Raw genomic sequence first — 27,582 nt, 5'->3', positions numbered from 1 at the left:
GTACAAAAGTTTATTTTATAAAAATGTCCAATAAGTTCATTGGTAAGCTTGGTATGCCACTCTGTTCCATTATGGCAGTTGTTTAAACTTTTGAAATATTCTCAGCTCCATTATTTATAAAGCTAGAGAAAAAATAAAAAGTGTTAGTTGATTTTTAACATATTGAGTACATGTAAAATGTCATGAGGTTAAACAATAATATTTCAGTTGTCACAAAACTTACTAATTTGTTCCATACGGGCCAGAAGCGCTTTTTAATTATAAACTATGTGGTTGCTGGAAGAAAGAAACTGCAATGGCCATAAGTGCTGGCGACCCGACCTGAGAGGATGTTTTGGTAATGTAACTACTGAGTGGTCAGGGTGGCTGGCCACTCGAACTAAAAGGACAATTCTTAAAATTATGTTCTGTTGGCAAAGGCTTAAGGATCGAATTGGATTGTTTAGATTACCCAGGGACCAAACCTGTACGCCCATTCACAAGTGATGCAGTTCTAGATGCTGCCCAAGCCATGGCCAACAAGTCCTCAGAGAGTGACAAGACTTTGACAGAGTTCAACAACATTTCAGTTGCTTCTTTCACAGGTAGCATGTATATAATAAATCCCTAATGAGACATTTAATCAGTAGGATGAGTGAAAGTATAAGAGATTTCTTATGTATTTATGAATGCCAAAATAGAGGTATTCAATACCAAATTGAATGGAAATAGTCTTTCTGATAGTAAAATTGTTTATTATAACCCTTTTAGTGATAGATCAAAAATAATACTTTTGCAATAATAGTGCTAAAATGTATACAGTATATACTTCAAAACAATGTTAAAATTAACATGTTTTGTATTGTTATAAAATGTATCATTTATCATAGCTAAATATCACAATATATTTATCTCCAATAAACTTTGTTAATTTTTTATTTATAAGGTTTTTTTAATTTTAAGATTTAATTATTATATTAAAAAAGTTTGAATAAAAATGAACTTATTTTTATAATTTTTCTTAGAAAATCTTATGGAGTTATATTAATTTTGAAACCTTATTTTTACAATGTAATATATAGAATTTTGGTTTACAGTATTAAATATTGTTATATTTAATTTATTTGCAAATTGGTCAAATTTAGCTACACATATTTAGAATTAATAACAAGGTGTCTCGAGTTGTAGGGGGAATTAACTCTATCCACTGGAAAGAAGCTTTACAGTACAACAGTGATAAGACCACAGGAATTTATAGTACTGTGTATTACAGTAATCACATTTTCTAAGAGTTGAGGTAAATTCAAACGAATTAAAAAATTAGTGATTTAAAGAAACATATATTTTAGTTGTTTAAAAGTTATTTATTAATTTCTAACATTTAGTATGTTTTTATAATTACAGATGATAAAGACACACTTAGAGCATGTAACTCTTGCATGCATCAATTATTGTTCCTTGGGCTTAAAAATCAATGCAATAACAAATTATTGTCATTGCATTTTTAATCAATTTTAACCTATATACATATATTATAAATACACATTGAAAAACTGATTAAAAAAATGTATTGAACAAAAAAGTGGGACTTGTGTGTCTGTGTGCTTGTGCACATGTGTGCCTGTAAGATGCCACTTTATGTTCAATACAATTTTTGAATAAGTTTGTTTAAATTTTTTTATATTAATTAATAACTAGCTGTTACCCACGGCTTCGCACGCGATTTTCTACAGAAAAATTGGGACGTAGGAGAGCACATTTCTTTTAAACGTCGTTATTACCCTTCTGAGATAAATGATAGTCACTGACATATACTCCAAGCTCATGATCTATTTAAGATTTAAATTTTAAAACAGTTTCAATATGCACCTGTGAAATAACTGGAATTTTTCTCCAATATTCTATGATTTTTGTATACAATTGAACTATATTAGACCATCGTGGACAGGAATCAAAAAGTCGGAATTCATTAGCGCGGAATTCAATGTAATAAATGAAGGTGCTCAATGTAATTTTGAAACGAAAATAGGCATATTTTAGGTACATATTATTACACTGTAATGATTATGAGCTTCAGATGTTAAGCGAAATTGCGTATGGTTTTTATTTTAAGCTTTGCACGTGTATCACTTCTGGATTAAATTAGTTATATCTCCGATGCCATGATTGAGCTTGCTTTGTTGTCTCGATCGAGAGAATATGTACACACGGAGTTTTGAGAACCATACTTCTGTCAAAAAAAACAACTAATATTGGTTTTATAACATTCTTTATATTTGTAGCCAACGTAAGATAGTAATTTTGATATCTGCATTGCTCTTCTGATCAAGCATGAGCATGGTTTATATTAGATAAATATTGCAGTTAAAGGTGAATTTTTACGTCAAATTTGAATTGTATTATCTGGATAGTAAAGTCTATGTTTAACAGTGATTGCAGAAACAGTTGAAACAAAATTTGCTGTTTCTCTTAAGCTTACTCTATACTTTCAAACTATAAGTGTAAAGAAATTTAAAATAGTAATTAAATTATATTATAAACATATAAATTTCTTTTGTCGCATTATATATGTTTACAAAGAACAGCTGATTAAATTTGAAAAAGCTCTTTCACTTAATAACATATGTTTGCTGCAATGCATTTCTTACGGGTATTTCCGTAACTTTTAGAGACCAGAGGGGTGGAATCCTGAATCAGGAACGGGATAAAAAGTATCCTATGTCCTTTTCCCAGTCCTTAGCTACCTCCCTACCAATTTTCAGCCAAATCGGTTCAGCCGTTCTTGAGTTATAAATAGTGTAACTAACACGACTTTCTTTTATATATACATATAGATACTGTAAAACTAAGTCATCACACTTATATCAAACTTCGTTATAAATAGACTGAGTATGGTAAAAACAATTATGTGAAGTAAAATAAGAAGAGTTGTATATTTAACTTCACAAAGGTTGTTTTTACTTTATACTGTTGTTTTATATCAAAAATTATTCTCTAGACACCCCAAAAATGTTTATACAATAATAAAATTATTTCACTTTAATAATCAATATTGTATTTTATTACATAAATATAAGCAAATATACAAAATAACAAAAAGATCTGATTTTTATTTTAGCTTGATAGTTAGTGGGTACATAGCCCAAAAGTGATGCTTAATTTTTATTTTGGTTGCCTAACATACTTAATTAGTACTTAGGAAATTAGATTCTTATTATTCAAGTTTTATATCTACTCGTATTACACATTTTGTTGAAATATTGTTAAATGACATGCAGATAGATATCTTGACAACGTCAGTTATAGTGTAATAAAACACCTGTCTTCATTATTTTAAACATGACTGCAAAATAACAAAAATGTATGTGGTCTCCAAACAGCACACAAGAATTCAACACTTAACATTTGGTTAGTGTTGCCACCAGTAGTGAAATCTATCATGGCAAATTACTTCCAATCAAATAAAAAAAAGATTGATTGGGAAAATAATTGGGTTGACTGTAACACCCCCACCTTAGCGTAGTATTTTCTCTCGCCATCCCCTACATGAAGTCATGTTAATTGTATGGTTTAGATTGTTTTTTTTTCAGATTTTTTTAATAGATCTATGACAATTATGTTTTGAGGTTAAAAACCATTAAATAATTGTTTATTAGTTAGTACATTTTTTGTTTCAAGTCTTGAAAATAAAAACAATGTAAAGTTTTGCATGAAAAGCTACAGAAGTGAAATTTAATTCTTTGACTACCACACCTATTAACCCTTTTAGTGCTACAGCGTCTACGTCATAGACGCTGCATTTATGTCTAAAAATGTTAGCATCTATGTCGTAGACGCAGCGTATTTTTATATATATTGGTTCAGTGTATGCAATTTACTGGCTGCAAACGATAACAGTTCATCCAAAAGCCATAGAGTAATGATATTTGTATATTTGATTGCCGACGACCAGCTGATTATATGTCTTTGACTTGAAATAAAAAGAAGGTCAGTTCGCATGTTTACGTTGCGAGCGAACTGACGTTGTGCTTTGTTTACTCTGTTTTATCTTATTTTATCCATTAAATTGTGTTATAATTGTGAAATATTACTTCATTAGTATTCCAAATCATTGCATTACTTCATTTTTCATTTGTGTTTTCCGTGTGTATTATATTTTACTAAGTTACAAACTATGTCTAATAAGAACACCAAATTACTTCACCTTTTTTTATAGTTTTATTACTGAATAAAACAATTATTTTGGTAAAAAAAGTGTTAACTGTACTTGAATTTCTTTTTTTATAAATAATAATAAAGTTATTAAAGTATTTATGCTAATAATAGTAAGTGTATTACTTTTTCTCTTGAGCGTTTCAAACATTACATGTAGGGCAAAATTTTGCGCGAACAACATATTTTATTTTTCATTCACACTTCTTATTTGTTGTGTAAAAATATATGGAATTTGTTTAGTTTTAGTTGCTCTTTCCGATGGTAGCATTAGAAAATTAATATAAAATTGTTTACATACTAAAATTGTATGCCAAAGTGAAACAAAAAAATAAAAAAAATTTACAATTAAAATTTTTTTTATAACAATCCAAATATGTACAAATGTATTTTTTTATATTTATTTCTGTTTATTGGTTATTTATCTGCAATACAAAAAAAAGTGACAAGATATGACCTCAAATAAAGGAAGTAGTAAGGAATTTATTAAAACTCTGCATTTATGCACTAAAATGCTTAGCACTCTTGGGTATGGCAATGCGCCAGACCCCTTAGCATTAAAAGGGTTAAATTACTTTAAAACCATTTAATTTCACCACGTGATAACACAGTTTTTAGAGTATCTGAATATTGTAAAGTGGCAATAGGTAGTAATTGTCTGATTTTTGAAAATTAACATTTTATAGATTACTAATTTGTAACTTTGTGTGTGTTTAGTGGCTTAATGGATTTATCCTCATCTTTTATTTAGGGTAGTAGTGAAATAAAAAAGTTAACCAGAATTGTACATTTACATTTTCAGCATTCACTCTAGTGGAGTTTGCAGACGCAACTTGGGTTCGCTATATGTGGTGGGTCTACCTCATCGGTCTGGTTTGGACCTCTGAGTTTATCCTGGCATGTCAGCAGATGGTGATTGCTGGAGCAGTGGCTCGCTGGTACTTCAACAAGTCAGTATTTAATTTTTTACATCTATCATTCAATTATTGACACAATTCATTAAATAATATTTCTTTTAGGGTTTAATAATGCCTATTATGTTAAAGAGCTGGCTCACAGATCCTGCCCTGACCTGTCATCGATCCCACTAATTTCGGTTTTATTTGTCATCGCGATTAAGTATTGTATGCATTTGTGTTGTTATGTGTTTGTATTACTATTTCGTCTAAATTGACAAAGAACTGATAGTTTTTGCTTATATCTGACAGGCAAGGCAAGAGAAAGAAAGAAACAGAAAATACACGGTCCATGAGATCATTTTAATTTAGAAAGGAGGAATGTGGAGAGTATTATAATCTTTTCCTTGATTGTGTGCATGACTGTTAAAATGACCAAATCCAGTTTTTGTCCTTTTGGTACTAGCAGTGTTAATAGATGGTTCACTACTGCAGTGAAAATAAAAAAACCAAGTCCTGATTTCATTATTTTCCCACCAGAAAGCAGAAATTTACATGTGCATACAAAACATCTGTTTTTCTTAATTGTTGAAGTGAACTAGGTCCACAGGCTATTTGTTTACATTTGCTTAGTAACCTGTTAACATTTGACTTTAAGTTATTTCCAGCGTAAATCAGTTTCAATAGTTTATACCATCATATTTATATATTCTTATAATGTCTGATGATGAAGATTGGACCCCTGATTACATGTATTTGTGGAGTAAAAATGAGGGGGAAGGGGTTCTGACAACCTTGCCTCTTGTATCTGCAATAATATAATGGAGATTGTCAACCAATATAAGCATGTAGTTTTCTACTCTACGCTGATTCATGTATAGGGCAAAATACGAGGGTAATTCGGAAAGTAAGGTCCGGTTTTTTATTTAAAAAAAACCACAACAGATTTTTTCAAAAAACTTGTTTTATTTGATTCCTGACATCAATCACTATTTTTCTACATAATTTCCACTTTGGTTTAAACACTTGTCATAACAATCCACAAGTTGCCTGTGACGATAAACAGTCTTGTTAACCACTTTAACCGGTGACGCCACTCCATCGACTGGCATTTCGTTTTTGGGGTTATGTGGGAAACCCATGTCTCGTCACCCGTCACAATGTGGTCTAAAAGTTATCACCTTCCTGATGATATTGGATCAAAAATTCAAGAGCAATACCCATTCTTCTTTTTTTGTGTTCCTCAGTAAGTAGCCTGGGAACCCAACGTGAGCACAATTTGCGAAAATCCAAAATTTAGAAACAATTTTAAACAATGTGGTTCTACTCACGTTTGGAAATTCTATTGCTAATGAAGAAACAATGAATCGCCGATCTTCACGAATATTTTCATCGACGACTTTCACCAAATCTTTGGTGATCACTGACGGCCGACCAGATTGTGGTTCGTCATGGACATTTTCCCGTCCATCTTTAAAACCTCTCACCCACTTCCGCACTTTGCTGTCACTCATTGCATTTGGACCGTACACTTCACTTATCTGTCGATGAATATCCGCTGCTGAAACGTTCCTTGCTGTCAAAAACCGTATCACAGACCGTATTTCACAGTCGGCGGGACGTTCAATAGTTTTAAACATTTTAAAAAGGCACAGACAACAGCAGACTACAACGATTTCATTGCAAATGGCGTCGTTCTGCGCGCAATGCATGCCGGGAGTCAGGGCGTATGCGCATTTCGCTGCTCGCTTACTGTTTGTCTGGTTAACGCGAATCGGACCTTACTTTCCAAATTACCCTCGTAGAAATGTCAATGGTATCTGGAAATTGGTTTTTACTGGACTATACTGAATTCGGTGTGACTGGAAAAGAGAGATTGAAAACTCCAATTCACTTATGATGCAAATGGTTGGTTTTAAGTAATACAGTCTGCAAAGAAGAAACAACAAGTTGAAAGTGGTACACATGGATAGAATGGAATTTATAAGTACTGTATCATTAGAAAAATGCATTACTAATTGGAAAAGACAATGAAATGAAATCACATAATTGGTTGATGTTTTCCTGTGTAAAGGTTGAAAGAAGTCTGACTTTTAAAATTAAGTTTAAAGAAAATGTAAATGAATACTGCAGGAACTTACATGGCGACGTGGCAACTCACTCTGCAGTATCTCATGAGGAGGTTTTATATGAAGGCAATGATGGAATTAAATATTTGCAACACAAAGTTATATAGTGTGCTACCAATGGATATTACATAAACTATCTTGCTTGTTTTTATTTGGTCTTGATATGAAAGATATTGAAGAAGCAAAGTGAACAAACAAACCTGTGTGTTTTATTAAATGGTGGTCCAATAGAATGCAGGTAATATATTATTAAGTAATTACACATGTCTGACTCATATCATTAATATTTAGTTATTAATATGCCAGCTACCTTTATATTGTAATAACAACTATTCGTGTTGACAGAAATCACTTTATAACACACAAAATCAGCAAGTCTAAGCCTATGTCCTTGTAAAATAAATCTCCACTATGCATTTGAGACAATCAAGTGTCAAACCTCTAGTAAAATTTCTCTACTAATATCTCTCCATCCTCTGAAACAACTATTACACCAATAAAATTTTCTAATTTGAACAAGGCTTGTGTTATCAAACTTAAAACACAGAATTTAAAATTTAAATTACTTAAAGTGATAATATTGTGACAGATATATTCAAGTTCTGGTATACTATGTCAAAACATCAATCATTGTTTCCTATTTTGCATAATTGTGGCATCTTCACAGTGTTTTTTATAAGTGCTACAAGCTAAAAACTAAGAAAATGTTTGTGTTAAAGTTGGTAATTGGACACTATAAAAAGTCTCACCCAATAACACTCTTTCGTATATTAATAACTGAAATATTTATAAATCAGTTACTTTGAATAAAATAGTAAAATAGACAATAATTTAAAATAAACACTCCAATATTGTTGGTAATCATATGTTTTAAGATGTAAATTAGAATGTGGGAAGGTAATTATACGTAAGCATTGTAAGGGGGTTTTCGGGCTGTAATTAAATCTACAGCCGGTCAAACCTGGTTGCATGGTAGCTTTAAGCCGGGATTCTTTCCAGAGTTCAAAATAAAATAGCTCTGATCACTTACCGCTCAAATCTGTTGTTCGATTTCAATTTAAAACTATTTGTAGGTGAGGACTCAGATTCTCTAGGTCAAACAGAAAGTATTTGCAGACCTTCGGTTCATCATAGCCACTCACCTACTTGCCTAAATGCGTGAGGATTTTTGTGTTCCCTATTTTTTTAATTTAGCCCTATTTGTGTGTGATATCTGTGTAACATATTTATTGAGGTTAACAACCGGAAATCGTAAATACCACCCTTAGTGGCCTACTGACCTAAAACTCAGTGCCGTTTCCAGGGCACACTTACTTCCCGTGACCGCCTGCGGCTAATTTGGGACTGATAATCAAGTACAGAACGTGTAGAGTTCAGAGTATTACTCTGTTTCCAACTATCAGTGGTTTACATCGTTCTTAGTACTAAGCTATCAAAGGATTACTCGGTTTGAAACTATCAGTAGATTACACTGTTCTTAGTACTAAACTATCAGAGGATTACTCTGTTACATGTAGGTTAATCAAAGGGTTCTAAAAATGGCTGGAACAAAACAATGTTTGTAAAATATCTGATGTAATTGACCCACTCGAACTATGTAATCTATAAGGCCACTATTTTTGGCATAATACGTTTTACTTAATGAGCTTATGAACAAAATAAGAAATTTTGTTGGTTTAAATCAGATTTTGCAGATCAGTACAAAATAACTCTTTAATGAAAAAAAAAACTCAATGATTTTTCATATCGAAACGTAGTGTTTCTGATTTATTGTTTCATTGAACGATGGCAAATGTCCGGAAAAATCGTGTTTCCTTCACAATCCTTCCATTGTCAAAAATAACCTTCAAACGAAGAAAACTCGATGATTGTAATTGTTTTTAAAGCTGAGTTGATTTAAGTGTTATCTTCTTTTCTGTACCAACACATATAATAACTTAATATAACAACAATATTGTGATGGTTAGTGGTCATAAGATGGAAGAAGAAATAATGGTCCTATGGGTTCATAGTCGGGAGGGCAAGTACATATTTAAAAAATAAGATTCCTAACAGTGCTTTTACATCTAATTGCTTCTCGTACAAAATTGAATGAAAGGGTGCAATTTGTTAAACTAATCCTAAAACTTTAATCAATAAAGTATTTTTAGTAGTTGCTTAATATTTATATGATACATGAATATTGCTTGATATTTTATATCTGATATTTATGGTCCAGAGACAAGGTGGACAGCAAACCACCAGTGTAGGCCGCCTGCCATCACCTGATCAGCCACCATCTTTGTTTGCTCCATGGTTATGGGCTCCTTGCACACTCTTACAGAAGGTGTCTTGGCTCTAAAGTTGTTAAATGTGTTAAATGTAAACAACTGTTGTGTGTAAACATTGTATTATGATAGCACGTTTAACACTTTGTACCCTGGGCCCTTAATACATGTTTCGGTGTGGCTCCCTGGGGGTTTTATGATGCTGTTAAAAAATTCTGTGTTATTACAGTAATTATGTTATAAACTCATACTATATATCTTTTTAAAGATAATTTCAATAAACATTGAATCACAAAAAGTACTTGCTCCGCCGGGAGGAGCAAGTACTTTTTGTGATTCAATTCTTTTTAAAGATAGAAATACATACTTTTTTTAAATGTATACAAATATAAAGTTTATTTCAAAATAAAATTATTACATAATATTGAATGTTATGTAAAAAATACAAAAAAAGTTTTTGCTACATAGCTTGTTAGTTCAGGTAGTTCGCCTTAGTGTGGTAATTTTTAAAGCACAATAGTCTGAATCAAATACAGGATCTCGCACATTTTCGTTTAGATCGTTCATAAAATAAATATTTGGTCCCAGGTGTGTATCAAAATCATCGTCACTTTCCGACTCGGAGTCAAACAAAAGATCGCGAATTGCATCACTTTTGATTCCATCACCCATATTATTTAAACTCGAAAATAATAAGTAAAGAATATAAAAGAAAATCAACGGATAGTCGAGAAGAAAGAACAAAGCGAGTGTAAATACAAAACAAAACACACAGATAACCTCACATTGCTTGCATTTGCCTTTACTCATTAAGTAAGAAGCTAATGTTCTGATTATTTACAAACAGTTAAATTCACATTTAGAATACATTATAATAACATTTGCTTCAGTATTTGTCGGCAAGATTTGTAGAAAACTTAGTAAGACATCACTAAGACTCACAACAACACACAACGTGAAACACTAAAAAGCAAAATGACAGTACCGACGATCAGCCGCGGAGCCTACGATCAGCTGTCTAGACTCGCTTGTAGTACGACGAAAAATATACGTATTTCATTACTAAAACGTGACCCAGGGATATCAAAACCAACAAATACGAACTTAGACAACCAATGAACATAATCATAATGTTTGGATCCAAAAATGAGATGACTGAGTTAAATAATACAATTAAATAACATGACCCGAGCTATACTCGGGCGCCGGTAGCAGGCGCTGCCGACGCAGCCCGACCTATACTCGGGCTCAGGGTACAAAGTGTTAAGTGTTTAGTTAGTATAACTATTATTTTAAATTTGTTTACATTTATAGAGTGAAAGCATAACAAAAGTAACAATATTTCTTACTTCAACATCGTGGCAACAAGGCTTATTGTGTATTTTACCTCAATGAAGTAAATATGTATGTGTACATGTAAGGTATTGAATTTTGTTTCCTGAGACATTGTGGGATGGCATATTTACAACACCTTAAGGAAAAAGTATAAAGGGACAGGGATTAGCATGATTCAACAAACCATTTGCTTCATGACCACGATTTAATCAAACAAATGGTCGCAGTGAGTCTGTGATTATAGGATGTGGAAAGAGACACTAAATGCAATTTTTATGATAAAAAAATCATTGAGGGGAACATCGCATCCATTTCTAACTGATGTTGAGTTGGTATATATATAGTGATATAATTCCTAGACTGGACCAAGGAAATAGTATGATATAGCGAACATGGATTGGGAAGCAAAAACATATACTTTACTGTATCATGTATAATCTGTAAATATGGATAACAACTGTCATATATAAGTATTAAAATGTTTTAGTAATATTGATGTTGATTTTAATTTTCAATAACAATATCTACATTCGTACAAGTTAGAAAACTGTAATGCTCTGAATCCAATCTTATTGCAAAATTATATATAGGCATGTCTAGGGACAAGGTGGACAGCAAACCTCCAGTGTGGACCGCATACCGTCACCTTATTAGTTACCATCTTGGCTCCATGGCTCTGTGCTCCTTGCTCAGAACTCTACTGAAGGTGCCTTGGCTCCTAAATATTACTTGATATTTTGTATCTGATATTGATTTTCCAGGGACAAGGTGGACAGCAAACCTCCAGTGTGGACCGCATACCGTCACCTTATTAGTTACCATCTTGGCTCCATGGCTCTGGGCTCCTTGCTCATCACTCTACTGAAGGTGCCTCGGCTCATCCTGTCCTATCTAGCAGCTAAGTGAGTGTTACTTACAGTATTGTGTATTATAACAGTATTAAAAACAAATTTCTGCTAATTAAAATTAATAACTCCAACTGAATATGCTGATTTCAAGTACATTGCTACTACTGATATAAACAACATGCTACTAGCAAAACTGGTGATAGAATGCATAACTAATAGCAGTACAGGGAAATCTTGAGCTGTTTTTCCCGATCTAGACCACTTTTGGTACACAGTGTATTGACATTTAGAGAAAATGGATTTTGTGACAGTTGTGTAATACTATTTATTTTTCTTCAACCCTTTGGAGTATAAATTTAAAAAGTCACGTATTTTTGTATTAATCTTGATGTTGTTTGTTGTTTTTGATCTTGGGGCTAAAGTTTTACTAATAATGTACCGGTTTTAAAGTTAATGTAATTGTGGGGCATAGTTTTGTTTTACTGCAGTCACCCTTAGAAATTTAGCATTGAAGAGGAAATATGCAAATTAAATGATAGGTTGTTGTTTGCTGCCATGATTTTGGTTCTCTCGAGACCGCGTCACGGGAAGGGTGGGGGTTGGGAGCGGTCAGCTGTTTACTGGTTTGGTCGAGGTTCTTGTAGTTTGTTTCCCTGTTAAAACTTGCTTGGTGTGTAAGGCATGTCTGGACGGCAGTCTGAGTTTAGAGCTTGTGTCTATCGGAGCCTGCACCTTTAATCGTTTGATTAATGTCCGTCTTGATTGTGCCGAAATTAACCAAGGAAGTAATTGCTGGATAATATTATTAATTTGTATATTGTGTGTAGTCCAGGAGAAATAGCAGTTAAAAATGGTCAAATAAATAAATGTTTTCTTACAGCAAACTAATGGCACAGTTTAGTCAAATACATCATAAATAAATAAAAAAAACCATTCCGAACCAAAATCGTCTATTAGGGGGTATAGGAGGGGTGGTTTTTAGGGGTGAAAATGGTTTTTTTGCAATTTGTGAGTAAACGATGCATCCTATTGAAAAAAGTCAAATGTAAAAGTGGTTGGAAATAAAAAGATCTACAACTTATGTTGTAATCATTTTTGCCCTAACCTCAAAAATTTCCCAAAAAAATTCAAAAAACAGTTTTTTTTGTTTTTAATTTTTTTCTTTTACAAAAATGGTTCGATTGAGCTGAAAGTTTGATCAAATATACTTTGTGCTATTCTAAAAATACTGTATTTTTTTCATTAAGAAATATTCAGCCGTTATAATAAAATTTCACTTAAAAAAATATTTTGATAATTTTCAATCACCATTTTGAAACATTTTTTTTAATAAAAAAAGGTTCTATGACGGCTCATTATTTTCGTTTTTTAGTCTATTTTGAATAAATGAAATAAAAATATGTAGTTTAATTGAAAAAATTGCATAAAAATTGAAAATAAACAAAATATTGACATTTTTCATTATACATTGTATTATTTACGTGGAAAAATTGTTATTATTTATTTAAATTATAATTTTTTTTATACCAGTGCTATTTGTAAGCATTAAGCAAAATAATAATGAATCATGGATATTTAACAATTACGTGGAAATTTTTAAATAAATCAAAAAACAGAATTCGAGTCTTAGTAAATTTTTTTTTAATTTTTATTTTTCATCATATATTTTTTATTTCTTTGCAATATTTTTTACAATTCTTATTGAAATTGAATCAAGAAACCATTATTTCCTTCCAAAAGTTTTTTTTTTTAATTTATGTTTTTTCAGTGAACTTAAAAATATAAATATCTTTTTTTTCATATTCTACGTCATCTGATCGTGATTCATACTATATTCTACTCAATTTTTCCCTGCTTTTTTTAAATGTAATGATTGTATCTCCTTTCATTGAAGGAAACGCAAGATCGTTATCAAAACTATCACTCAATTTTTAAAAAAATATATTTAATGTTGGGATATCACCATCAAAATCTTCTTTAATTTCGTTAAGGGAAAATTGGCACTCGGATGAATTTTTTTTAAGTAATACACGCAGTAACTTATGAAATCTTTAGAATCTACACTCGATGTATGTCTACAAGATGTTGAGCTGTCCCATCATAAAAAGATGACATGCACCTAGTATGATAATAAGCTTGAACTTCACCTGATTCTTTGAGAAAATTCACTCTAACTAACAGACTTTTATTAAATTATTCTGAAACATCTCTTCCCTTTAAAGTTGATTTTTCTTTAGTCCCAACCTTCTGCATGCCGCGAAATGCTCTATTTTGGTTACAAGGTTCTTCACAAAAAACACAACACAATGATGCTTAAAATCAAAATCACATGCTTCTTTCATAATCTTCTTCCCAATAGATTTTTTTTCTTGTTTGTTCTTCGGAAGCTGTAACAATTGATTGAGGTCTATTGTATGCCGATCGACAACCATCATGAATGTGTGCTTCAGTCAATTTCTGAAATGTTTTGTACCGCTGATCATTGCTTTGTTTACTTGACGAAATAAAAGTATCTATCCCTCGACTTTTTATTTTCGCCAAATCTCCATCGCGGCTTTTACAAATGATACAAGAAGGTACCTTTTCCACCATTTATACGAATCTATAAAATGCAGAAAGCACGATAAAATTAGTATACTGAAAATATGTAAAAATTACTAGATAATTAGCATGCGTAAAATTGTATGTACAGAGACAAAGTTTTATGATCTGTATTATTTTTAATAATTTTTATTGAATAATTTTTATAAAATTTTGTTTCGAAAAATTTTAAAGTTTTACTTACGATTTGTATTTTATATAGACAAAAATCTTGTAAATTGCTAATCACGAGGCTTATTTCACGACACTACTCCAATATAACTTCACTGACGACAATGCAGCTGCTTATTGTATGCTTAGAAACATACTGAGACCCGTATAATAGAAGAATAGGATTGACCCCGCCCTTTTGCTTCAAGTACACTATTATATACCTGCACTATATATACGTGTAATCCAACTTTCACATTCAACAATGTTTCTAAACTTTTCAAAATATTCAAAAATTCTTCAACATTAAAAAGAATTATAATTTAAATAAATAATAACAATTTTTCCACGTAAATAATACAATGTATAATGAAAAATGTCAATATTTTGTTTATTTTCCATTTTTCTGCGATTTTTTCAATTAAACTACATATTTTTTATTTCATTTCTTCAAAATAGACTAAAAACGAAAATAATGAGCCGTCATAGAACCTTTTTTGATTAAAAAAAATGTTTCAAAATGGTGATTGAAAATTATCAAAATATTTTTTTAAAGTGAAATTTTATTATAACGGCTGAATATTTCTTAATGAAAAAAATACAGTATTTTTAGAATAGCACAAAGTATATTTGATCAAACTTTCAGCTCAATCGAACCATTTTTGTAAAAGAAAAAAATTAAAAACCAAAAAAACGGTTTTTTGAATTTTTTTGGGAAATTTTTGAGGTTAGGGCAAAAATGATTACAACATAAGTTGTAGATCTTTTTATTTCCAACCACTTTTACATTTGACTTTTTTCAATAGGATGCATTGTTTACTCACAAATTGCAAAAAACCATTTTCACCCCTAAAAACCACCCCTCCTATACCCCCTAATAGACGATTTTGGTTCGGAATGGTTTTTTTTATTTATTTATGATGTATTTGACTAAATTGTGCCATTAGTTTGCTGTAAGAAAACATTTATTTTTTCAATCAGGTAATACGACTGGACTAGTGTCACTTTTGAATTTTTTTGGATGCCCCATTATTTGATGTAAAATAGTTCAAAATGTTGTAATGTGTCCTTTAATAAAAATCTGATCTAAATTGTGTAAGATTGTTGTAGTTTTTTGACAATTTGTTTTTTTGTTCATAGGTACATTCAAGAAAATAAGTCACTTTATAAATACAATTAATAAAACTTAGTAAAAGAATAATTAATATACACTCAAGCCAAAACGTACATTGAAGTAATGTTCTAATAAGTTGAGGAGAGCAGAAATTTATTAGAACTATTAAGAACTGTGTGAGAGAGAATGTTATTTTTATTTATTTATTTCTTTATTTTGATTATTTATAATATATATATATATATATATATATATATATATATAATAAAAAATAATAATAAAATTATAATTATATATAATAAAATATATTATCTAGAGAGTTAAATTTGAGATTCATTTTGATTAATAAACTCTAAGTGAATTTTTTGTTGTATTAATTAGTAAGTAATAATATATACGAATCCTTAAATATAATTTTGTATCCGAACTTTGGCTATAATATTACTGTTTCTCTAAAAATATGTTTGAAGTGTTTTGTAAAACAAGTGATTGCATGTTGAATTTGCATTATGTTTTTCTATCATCTCCTTCAAGGTATTATTTTTGTTGTTGTTACAGATTGAAAAAGTACGAACAGTCAGATATTGCCCAATGTATTGCCAAGTGCTGTATCTGCTGTCTCTACTGCTTCGAGAATTGTATTCGATATATCAATCACAATGCCTACACAGTTGTGGCAATGCAAGGCATTAACTTCTGCCCAGCTGCCTCCAGGGTAACTAGTTCCCTTAGTTGTTGGGGTGATGTTAAGTTTGTTTTTAGAAGTAATTCAATCTTAGAAATGGCAATGGTATCACTCTGTAATGGCAGTTCTATTTCAACAGATAGAATAGATGTCTTTGTAATGTATCCCATTACATAACTGTCAGTCCAAATGTATTCACAAATATTTGAAAAATATTATAACAATAACACATTATTACTTTCCATGTAAATAATTTTTTGACAAAATCTTGATAAAATATTTTTTTGAAATTATTTTTGTAAATATTTTGTTTTTGCAACTAGTTAGCAATAACTTTTACCTCAAAACTTATTTGTTACATGGCTTTGTTTAAAAAACGTGTGCAGGTACTGTAATGGTTTGAAAATAGATTGATCTATAAAGAAATAATATCTTTTGTGGATAAACATAATCTTATAACTGCATCTAATACTTACATTAGTATGATAGTTAAAACAAACATAAAATGAAATACTAAATTTGAATCCTACCTTATTTACATATGTACAATATACAGTGTGATTTAAAAAGTGTGAATACACTGTTTAATTTTTTATAGATAAAGGTGGAGGGATGGAACTTAGGACATCTTTTTAGGAAATAGAAGTGAAATTTTTAGTCACTGTTACAACATTGCCCATTTCCCCCAAATGTGTTTAATTTTACTTTAATTTCAATGAGCTGCCGTTTTGTACTTGGTTTAGATAGAAAGCTCTAGTTACCACTGTTCTTCTTTTATCAAGACCTTTCGGTACTTTGGGATTATACCGACCACACCCAGACATGAATCGTTATTCGACATTTTGCTTTTACTGATTACTAGATTAGCGTAGAACAATATTTCGTCAATATAAAACAGGAATTGTCTTATCGCAAACCCCTCCCCATCCTCAGACAGAGGTCAAAGTGGAGCGGTCTAGTAGATAACGTGATTGCAGAGTCTCGCCGCCCGTTCAGCTGGTGCGTTGCTTTGTTGTACTTCCGTGTTTTACCTCTACATTTCTCCAAACACAAAAATTCAATAACAACAAACATTACCAAACTAAAACTAAACTCTTTATTGAAAAAAACACTCAAAACTTGTTTTTATTCTTGATCACATTCCGCCACCCAAAAAACGAAAGAAAAACATCCCTCGAGATAGTACCTATCAGTAAAATATCAAATTCTAGAGGGGCTGATCAGAAATATAAATTGAATTGTAATGGAAAGGCAATTATGTACAGTGCAAATCATGTGATGCCGCGCGGCCTGCCGTAATCGGGATTCTCGAGAAAGATAAGATAACAGCGACAACAATACCGATCACAATACCTGGAAATGCTTGTAAGTTTGTAATTTTGTAATTAAAGAGTTGTTTTTTCGTTCTATCATGTTTATTTCTATAAATTTATATTTATGTGTTCTTCATACTGGTGTGGTCGGTATAATCCCAAAGTACTGACCTTTCAGATGAGGTTCCTTTATGAGTCTTTACATTTAAAAATGTTAAGCCACTCCCACCAAAATTCCATTTTGAGGAAATGGGTAAAGTTGTAACAGTGACTAAAAAGTATATATATGTTCCAATTAAAATGTTAAAGAAGTACACAATCTTCCAATACCAATGGTAGTAAATACTGTTGACTAATTTGTAGTGAATTGAGAAAGTACCGAATGTATTTGTGTAAGATCTAAAATGTTATTTTTTATTAACCCTTTGCACTCAAGAGTAAAATTTCTGGTCACTACCAAAAACTCGGGCCTCTATTGAACAAGTACTGGCGAAAACCTCGGAGCCCTTTTTATCAATTTTGTAAAGGTTTTGTTAAAAAATTGTAACTTTTTTATTTTAGCAGATAGAGTTATAATTTTGGTTTTTGTTTATTTCTCATAAAATTCTATATTGTAAAAAAATATATTTGTAATTACCTTATTTTTTTATACCTTTTTTCACTTATAAAAAAAACTTTTACCAAAATTTTTACAAAAGTTAACTTTTAGCTGTTATAACTGAAAAAATTGCATTGACATTATATAGACTATTATTATTTCTAGGTTCCTTATGTAATTGTAAACATGCACATAAAATTTCATAAACTTACCTCTATAAACAAAAATGTTGTAGGCAGTTTTGTAATTTCCGACAATTTCCCCAAATAGTGAGTTATTTGTCAAATGATTGAATATTTACTTTTTTAGAGCACAAATCATACAATTCTTCAAATTCTTCCTCTCCATCATGAATAGTATTTATGTTACTGCATTGAACAAATAAACTGAACAAGAAATGTTCACAAAATACTCACAGAAAAGTTCACAAATATTTGTTCTTTTCACAAACGGTTTTAGTTCAACCAATAGGAAAGTTACATCACAAAGTGTTACCTACTAAATTCTGCTGTACTAGATTATGTGGCCAAAAACAATAAAAAATGTCATAAAACATAACAAAGCATAAAAAAGAATAACAATAAAGTGTTACTATTTACAAAAATGGTCTGTTTATTTTAGCAAACGTTTATTTATGCACAGGCCATGAAGTCCCTTGCCACACCTTGTACATATTGTTCTGCTTTTCTTTCTCTTCCCTCCTGCTTTAGTGCTGATTGGGCTGCATACACAACAGTTCCTCTCTTGTTTCCCTGGTAAACTTCGTATGCCAATAGGAAGATTAGCATTTGGTCCATCACCACCATCCACATGAAGATGACCAGCATTTTTTTCTGCGAGCCATTGCTTAGCCAAGTATTCAACAATTGCTACTGTAAAGTTATATCTAGAGAGGACTTTTCCTGAAGTATTCTCGGAATATATGATGTATGCATTCAATATCATTCTAGCAAAAATATTGAATGTAACTTTTTTCCAATACCTCAATGTTCGCCTCTCATCTAGATAGCATTACATCATCTGGTCAGAACCGTTGTCACCACCCATAAAGTGGTTATACAAGTCTATCATTCCTGGGACTTCCTTCACACGATCATCCTCATTTCTCCTTTTTCCTACCTTTTGGATTGACTTGGCTGTGTGTTTAGTCGATAGCAAAAGTACGGGTTTTTTTTACTCTTCTTTTCTCTGTAGCCTAAGAATAGAAGGCTATTATTTCTAATGTACTTTTTTCCCCTACATTGAACTTATCTTTCAATTGAGGAGGAATGCCTTTTCTGTTTTTCCTCACAGTCCCAGTAACAAAGTTGATTTGTCATACTTGTAGGTTGCCAGTGGTATACTTCTGAAGAAGTTATCTATGAACAAATGATAACCTTTGTTCAAGTATTGACCAATTTTCAGCAGTTTTTTTACAACCTTGAACGCCAAACCTGTGGTTTTCTTGCCAGTAACTTTTGACCCTTTGTAACAGAAAAAGGCCAGGCAATATCTACTTACTGAATCACAGAGCATCCATAACTTCACACCCCACTTATGGTGGTGTTTGTTTGGTAAATATTGCAATAACTGTGATCGTGATTTTGTTCCCACCAAACTCTCATCCACTGACAACTCACGGTGTGGGTTGTAATGTAATCTAAACAATCTGGTCACTGTTTCAACAAGGGTGAAAATTTGGCACACGGATCATATGCTGGTTCTCCTGCCTTAGCCAATTTGCTGTTGTCCACCATGTGGAAAAATTGTACTATACTTTCAAAACGTGACCTACCAAACATTTTCCCGTACCAAGGAGAGTGTTGTGAATCAGAAGTTGCCCAGTAGCTCTGAATATTAGGCTTTCTTGTGAGCCCCATATTCAATATGACTGCTATAAAAGCTCTAATTTCAGGTACAGTGACAGGTCTCCACTCTCAAGCTCTAGAACGAGGAGAAAACAAGTGTGCATGTGAGGCAATAAACTGATGGGCGTACCTATTTGTCTCAATTACAAATTTTGTCAAAAGGTTTATTGAAAAAAATAAGAAAAAATATTCTATTGGCTTAGCATCATGAGGTGGACAGTGCTTTGGTCCAGGTTCTTCAAAAAACCCAAAATTATGGTCAAAACCAGGATCATTCTCCTCATTGACAGCAGTCCACCGCGTATCATCAAGAATATTTGGATCCAGGTTTAGTGGGATGTCGGGATCTGGATCGGGTATTTCAAAGTCATCAGAGTTTCTTATGACATGTTCTATGGTTTCTTCAATAGTGTTCAAAAGAGGCATATCTACATCAGCATTAGCAAGCCGTATTTCTTGCTGGTCATTAGTTGTATTCACATTTACTTCTGGCTGGTTATTGAAGGCTTCAACTACAAAACTACTAGTAGAAGGTAAATTAGGTAGATAAATTAGGCTTGAGATGACATCATCAATGGTTTTGTCAATGTGTGCATTTGTAGGCCTAGACCTAGGCTTTGAACAAATTTTCTTTGAGACAGGGCATTCATCGTCTGAGCTCGGTTCCCCTGATTGCTCCCAGTCAGGATCATTGTCTGTATCGTCGTCAAAGCCCGTAATACCTCCCTCACTTTCACTTTTGGCATCCTCAGATGATTCCGAATCTGATATGTTACTGACAAAACTATCACTCAGATCGTCAACATAACCCACACCACTTTTAATAATATTTCTAAACAGTGTATTTTCGCTAACAGGCGAAGCTTGGCGAGTAGGCCGTTCTTCATCAGATGATTGGTCACTCATTTTTGACACGTAGTACTAGCTACAAACCAATAATTTCAATATTTAGCTTGAAAACTATTGACTGAAATAACTTCTCAGACTAAACAAAGCAATGAAGAGATCAGCTGTTGAAGTTGGGATCAAATCAGCTGACGAAAAAAGGTGAAGTTGACAAACCTCTACAACACAATGTAAAACTACAAAATCACCACCATAGAGTATAAAGGTTTACTACATTTTTACATACAACAACTATCCAGCCTGCGTATATCGCAAATTTACTGCATTTGGATAATTTATAAAGCCAGTATAAAGGATTTACCAAACATCCGAAATGTCAGACGTCCGAGGTTTTGGCCAAAACAACGGTCAGATATTTCGGAAGTTGCAAAGGGTTAAAAACATAACAAAAAACTAAATTGGATTTACTAAAACAAATTAATTTCCGGAATTGCATAACATAAGTTTGTGAGTTGATATTATGAATAATATTATTTATTCATAACTAATTACATTACAAATGAATTGTAAAAATCTGTGAAACACTGTAAAATACTTAGTTGAAACAATCCATTAAAATTAAACAGATTCTTTAATGACAACAAATAATGACGCTCACATAAAGTGGTATGTTGCTGCAGTGTTAATAGTCAAGGTCAAAAATGGGCTAGACTTTTACCACTGAATATCCGACTGTAGAGAATCACTACATAGTTCAAAACCAAGTAAAACTCTTCAGCTTTTGGAAAGTGCAAATTAAAGTTAAAAAATCCACGTTATAATTGATTTTTGAGCTAATTTCTCATCAAAGTTTTTTATAACACCATAAATATAACATAAAAAATTATGTTGTTGTTGCTATGGAAGTGGCAGCAAAATGGGTAATTAGAAAATGTTGATTATTGTCTTTCATAGCCAAAACAATATCAGTCAGCAATGTTTCATGCATACAAATTAAAGCTTACAAAATCATCTTTTCAATGTTATACTGTTTATCTTGCTTTGAAATTATTTAACATCAAATCTCGAATAGATCAATACACTGCAATCAACAATATTTCTCGGTTACCAGTGTACTAATGGTTTTTAATCATTTAATATTTTGGCTGCAACTTATAGGTTAAAAATAATCAGAATAGAGAAACAGTGATTGTTGATGTGATATCTACTAGGTTATGTACATAACACTTTGACCATTGATAGGAAACCAGCAAGACTCCCGTAGATGGAGCACATTAGTTACACATTATAACTTACAACTAGTCCAGGTTCCTTTTCTAATCTGTTTATTAGATATAGTGAGAAAACTGTATCCCAGCATATTGTACAGGGTATTTGTTTTTAAACTTTTTTGTCAACATTTTGTTCATAACAGACTTACAACAGAAGTACACTAAACCCCAGTATATAAATATAGCAGTTTATGCATAGCTGTAAGATAGCAAAACAGTACTTATAATGTCTATTATCCCTCAGGCCTGGCATGTATTGGTGAACAATGCTCTAAGGCTGGCCACCCTCAACAGTGTTGGTGACTTCATTCTATTCCTCGGAAAACTGATTGTCATGACTGTTACTGGCTGTGTGGGACTGTTTTTATTCAAACGCGACCCTGAGCTACACCTCTATGCTGCTCCAACTCTGGTCGTCTGTCTCTTCGCCTACTTCGTTGCTCACTGCATCATCAGTCTGTATGAGGTCAGTTTTTGGTTCCAGTGAGGGTTGACATAAAAGTATGCAGAAAATGATCAATTATTTCAACGTTTTTGTAACTTTCTCCTTTTAGAACATCTATTTAAGATATTCTCTGGGATTTAGAATAGATTTTCTAGCATGCCTTGTTTCAAAACTTAGTAATAATTATTAATTTGTTTTGGTTTTTATTATAATTAGTGCTATATATCTTTAATTAATTCCTAATTCATTGTCTTTATTACTATTAAAAGTCGTCAGAAAACTACGTTTTCAATTTGTATTTAACAGATCTAAACTATGCTGCATCTTAACTCAGGTTAAATGTCCTAAGGCATTAACAAGATTATTAAATGTGCCATTTCTATTAAATATGTTGAGAGCCTTGTCAAGGACTAGTTGGCATCTGTACAAGGGCCTGATTTGTTGGCAGGTGGTGATAGATACTCTGTTCCTGTGTGTCTGTGAGGACCAGAATATCCATGGAGATGAGGGAAAATGGAGACAGTCTGCCATAGCCAACCTGAGTGCTGCCCGCAACAACACCCACATCCCTGAAGAAGCTCCAATCAATACATAGACTGACAAAAACAGCTGATATTGTATCAGAAAAATATTTTATACAGATAGTTTGGACTGATTAAGTTTTATTAGGTCATATGCAAATATTTTAACTGAACTTTGTAATTTGTGTAGTTGCTTGATATTTAACCCTAGAAGTGGCACAGGTAATCTCTAAAATGCCTCTGTATTTCAGACTGACATTTAAGGTTAAACAAAATTTTTATACCTGAAAATTGATTTTATATATATCATGCATGATATATTATTTAGAATCTTAACCCTTTGAACGCCGATTTAAATTTAGTAATTTTTTAGATTACGCTCATAAGGTAAAAAAATGAAAATGAAAATTCCTTAAAGCTAATTTTTTTAATCATTCCTAATGACTAATAACACACAAAAAAGTAAATTTTACAATAATGTAATACTTTCATTAAAATAACGACATTTTTTAATAATAATGGAATATTTCGATAAAAATCAAATTCAATCAAATGGTTACAGAGTAATCAAATACATGTGATAAAAACTGGGCTATGTACATGAATATGAAAACAAATAAAGTGAAATATGCTGATCTTAATGAGTTTACAAGTTCTGATGATAGTTTTAGTCAGTTGTATGGTAAACTTCGAAACACAAATCAGGATGAAGCCATGGGGTCTCGGGACATGACTTGCAGAAGTACATTGTCTCCTTTCGTAATCCATTTCTTGTACAAACAACACACCTCCTAGATCCTTGAGCTCTTTTCCTCATAAAATGTTGCTTGCTTTTTTCTTGAGGAACATTTAGAGTTGGTCTTCCACGCTTTCTTCGTTGCGTACGTAGATGTACTCTATCTGCTACCAAGTCGTTAACCAAACTTTTCCTAAAATCTTTATGGGTAAGTGGTTTTTTTCCAGCTGCTTCTTGAACATTTTTGTATAATAAGTAAGAGTTGACAATGACCACTTCTAAAAGCCAAAAAAAAACCTTACGGTACCATTTCTTCGTACGCCTCATGAACTGATAAGACGCGATAAAATGGTCGCTTCTATCAACTGCTCCCATTCTTTTGGTATAGTCTGTTACTACATCTGGTTTAGGGGTTGGAGGATTATTTGGCCACTTACTTTGTACAAGGCTCATATTACGTCTGCTCCCTTTTCCCTTCGTACTCAACATGTGCACGACCCTTTTATCCTTCCAGGACAAGACCAATAAATCTCCTTTTCTTTTGGAGAGAACGTCTCCTTTCTTGAGCTTTTTACCATCAGCTTTCAAATTAGGAGGCATACCAACTCGGTTCGGCATAACAGTACCAGTTAAAACACACCCTAAATCAAGGAGTTCTTTAGCAAGTTCAGGGCTTGTGTAGTAACGGTCTGTATAAACTTGTAATCCTACATAAGGGTTTTTAGGATCTTTCTGCAAAATTGACTCACAAAGCACTTTTACGATTTGTGTAGTCTTGAGAAGGGTAGAATTAGGAATTAGGGTTTGCTTCCCATAATAAGGTATAAAATTGTATATATACCCATTTGTACTGTCTGAAATTACAAATATTTTTATTCCAAATTTAGTGGGTTTCTGTGGATTGTAGACTCTGAAAGATACTTTTCCCTTGAAAGAAATAGTACTTTCGTCCACAGCTACATATTTACTAGTATTATAAAATAGACCACACTTTTCCCGTATGTGATCTACAAATGGCTGAATCAGGTATCCTTTGGGTTTTGCATCACCCTGACCTACTTTATGATAAAAGTGAATGTTCCAAAATAGGTTTAAAAATTCATTTTTAGAAAAACATCGCTGAAAAATGGGATTCTACTATCCCATTTTGTAGAAAAGTATGCCACAATTGAAGTCAGTGGCATCAAACCCATGTTTATAATAATGCCAATAAAAGCTTTGAAATCACAAGGATTTATATCTACCCATTTGTTTACTCGTGCATGAGGAGAGTGAGTGTTATCTTTTCGTTTGTTGGCATGAATATTGGTTTCATCACAAATAAATTGTACTATGTCATCATTCATAAATAATTCAAAATATTCTATGGGTTTGGTGTTGCTGTCAAAATGAGATGGTAAAACTGGACCATGATTCACATTATAAATTGGTATACTTTTAGATGACCCAGGATCATCATTTGTAACATTGATCCATACAGATGTAGGCGTAGGTTGAGCATTATTGTGCAAGGTAGGACTTCTTACCTGTTGCTGACATAGGTCTAGGCCTAATACTTGTGGTTGTTGAACATTCACATCATCATTATCGTCACTGTCAGTATAATTGTTTAAAAGAGTATCACTAATATCATCTTCATCCACATCATTGTAAGCACTAGAAAACGTAGCATTCAAAACGTTAGCAACAAAATCGTTATAATCAGAATCGTCAGGGTGATGAGCCATAATTACACAACAGACAAAACAATAAAAACTTGATTTTAACACAGAAAACACGGTAACAATAACTTTTTACAACTGTTTGTATAAGGAATGACAAAGAAAGAACACTTCCCAAAGGCACGATGCGTGCTCCACTGACCGTCGGTAATGGCGGATAGTATCGTCATCGGCGTACAGACGGGAGAGGGAGAACAGCTGCCAGCAACAAAAAAATGTATTGTTTAGCTACTGCGGCCAGCTGACAGCTGCAACTGGATTATTTGGTCAAGCCAGTACATTACTTAGTATTGTGGCTTATATACTGAGCTTATAAACTTCATAAACAGTAATAAAATATATTTATATCGATCGGCGGATTATTTCGTCTTCGGCGTTATAAGACCTAAAAACATCGCGGATTATTTCGTCTACGGCGTGCTAAGGGTTAAATGCAGGTGTTTCATTAGTTTCTTTTCTTTAACAATAGGAAACATACATGTACAAGATATCAAAAATTACTATTAATTTAAACTTTTTGTATAGAAATTTTCTGAAACTGTATATATATATATATATATATATATATATATATATATATATATATACAGTTCCAGCAAATGTCTATACAAAGAGTTTAAATTAATAGTAATTGTTGATATCTTGTACATGTATGTTTCCTATTGTTAAAGAAAAGAAACTAATGAAACACCTGCATTTAAGATCCTAAATAATATATCATGCATGATTAACTAAACAGGTAAATAATATTATAAAGCAGATTTTTTATCAACCTGTATTCACAGTATATACAAAATCACCACATCTCTACTATAAATCACTGCTGGACTTTAATGACTGCAATTTGCAATGAACATAGATAAAAAAATAAAAGTTAAGCCAATTTAAATGCTATCAGTTTGTAGATTTGTTCTTCCTTATGTGGAATTAAAATATGATTGGTGAATAGTTAACGTGTTTCCGAGTTCACACAAACAATTATGTCCATACAGACCAAATACCCGGCAATTGCCACTTTTAGAGTTAAAAACTTGTTTTAGTCTTTACTTTGCACAACAATTTCTCTTCCTAACTGATAGATAAGGGGGTAATGGATAATTATGTTTAAATGTTAAGTTAGGTTTAAAGGCAAAATATAGTCAATGAACGAAATTTTCACTCACAACCAAACACGGATATGTTTGTTTATACAAAACATGTTTTGGGCATTTCTATTGGCCACTGGCCATTATCAAAAATATAATACCCACAATGTGTTATGGAAAACTTCACTTGCTCAAAGGAAAATGTAAACTTTGTTTTGCTTTCTTTATGTTTTCATTGTTTACATTATTTAATTGCAGGGAAGTTTAACAATAAAAAAACTATAATCCAATGCACACTTGTACGAGAATAGAGGACAAATATAGTTTATTTTACTTATAAACATTAGTCTTACTATTTTGGGGTGTAACATGTTTTGAATGAAAAATAAACATTGTAACAACTAACCTAACCTAACCTAACAAAATTTGTTTTAATAAAACATGTTTTAAAAGTAAAAGTAAACTTCTTAATAATGGTTTAACTAATCTAAGGTAACCTAAACTATCAAATACTGTAGTTAGGTCTTTTTCAGTCTGAGCAAAACAAAAATACCTATGATGCACATTGTGGTTATTTTGTATTTGATCAAAGACCAAATTTGAGTTTTCCCACAATGCATTGTAGGCTTTACATTTCAGGGAATGTCCAAATATAAATGCTCTCGTGTTGTGAATAAATGAACATACTCATGTTTTTTTTTTTCAGTAAATAATTTGTTAATTGACCAGATTCAGTGTTCAAGCATGACAAATATACAGCAGAGTCTTTCTTAATTCAATTTGAAGGAACCGAGGTAATTCAGTAAAACAAAACTTTTGTTAATATGTAATAATATACAAAGTCAACTTTCTAATATCAAAAACTTGAGTTAACCATGTAGGGCATCTACAGATCTGTACTGCATTGTAAATACATTGATCTTTGTTTTATGCTGCATTTATCATACATTATTTATTTAAATAAGTGAAATATAAAACAAGTT

At 32.0% G+C, this 27,582-nt stretch overlaps 1 protein-coding gene across 2 annotated transcripts in view; it reads left to right on the top strand.

Moving 5' to 3' along the window:
- The window catches only part of LOC124367977 (choline transporter-like 1), a 62,233-nt gene extending 38,802 nt beyond the window's left edge, over positions 1 to 23,431 (top strand). The window contains exons 10-15 of one of the 2 annotated variants that reach the window (XM_046825241.1): positions 447 to 584; positions 4,994 to 5,141; positions 11,580 to 11,720; positions 16,090 to 16,246; positions 22,336 to 22,557; positions 22,985 to 23,431. In XM_046825241.1, the coding sequence (XP_046681197.1) occupies positions 447 to 584; positions 4,994 to 5,141; positions 11,580 to 11,720; positions 16,090 to 16,246; positions 22,336 to 22,557; positions 22,985 to 23,131 (953 nt within the window). In that variant the 3' untranslated portion in view covers positions 23,132 to 23,431. Of the gene's footprint in view, positions 1 to 446; positions 588 to 4,993; positions 5,142 to 11,579; positions 11,721 to 16,089; positions 16,247 to 22,335; positions 22,558 to 22,984 lie in introns of both variants that reach the window. The other variant, XM_046825231.1, reaches the window with a different exon arrangement.
- The last annotated feature ends 4,151 nt before the right edge of the window (positions 23,432 to 27,582 follow it).

The sequence above is a fragment of the Homalodisca vitripennis genome, chromosome 1 (genome assembly GCF_021130785.1).
Source record: "Homalodisca vitripennis isolate AUS2020 chromosome 1, UT_GWSS_2.1, whole genome shotgun sequence".
NCBI classification, from domain to species: domain Eukaryota; kingdom Metazoa; phylum Arthropoda; class Insecta; order Hemiptera; family Cicadellidae; genus Homalodisca; species Homalodisca vitripennis.
Note: the sequence above shows the minus strand (reverse complement) of the source record. Positions and strands in the feature narration are given on the sequence as shown.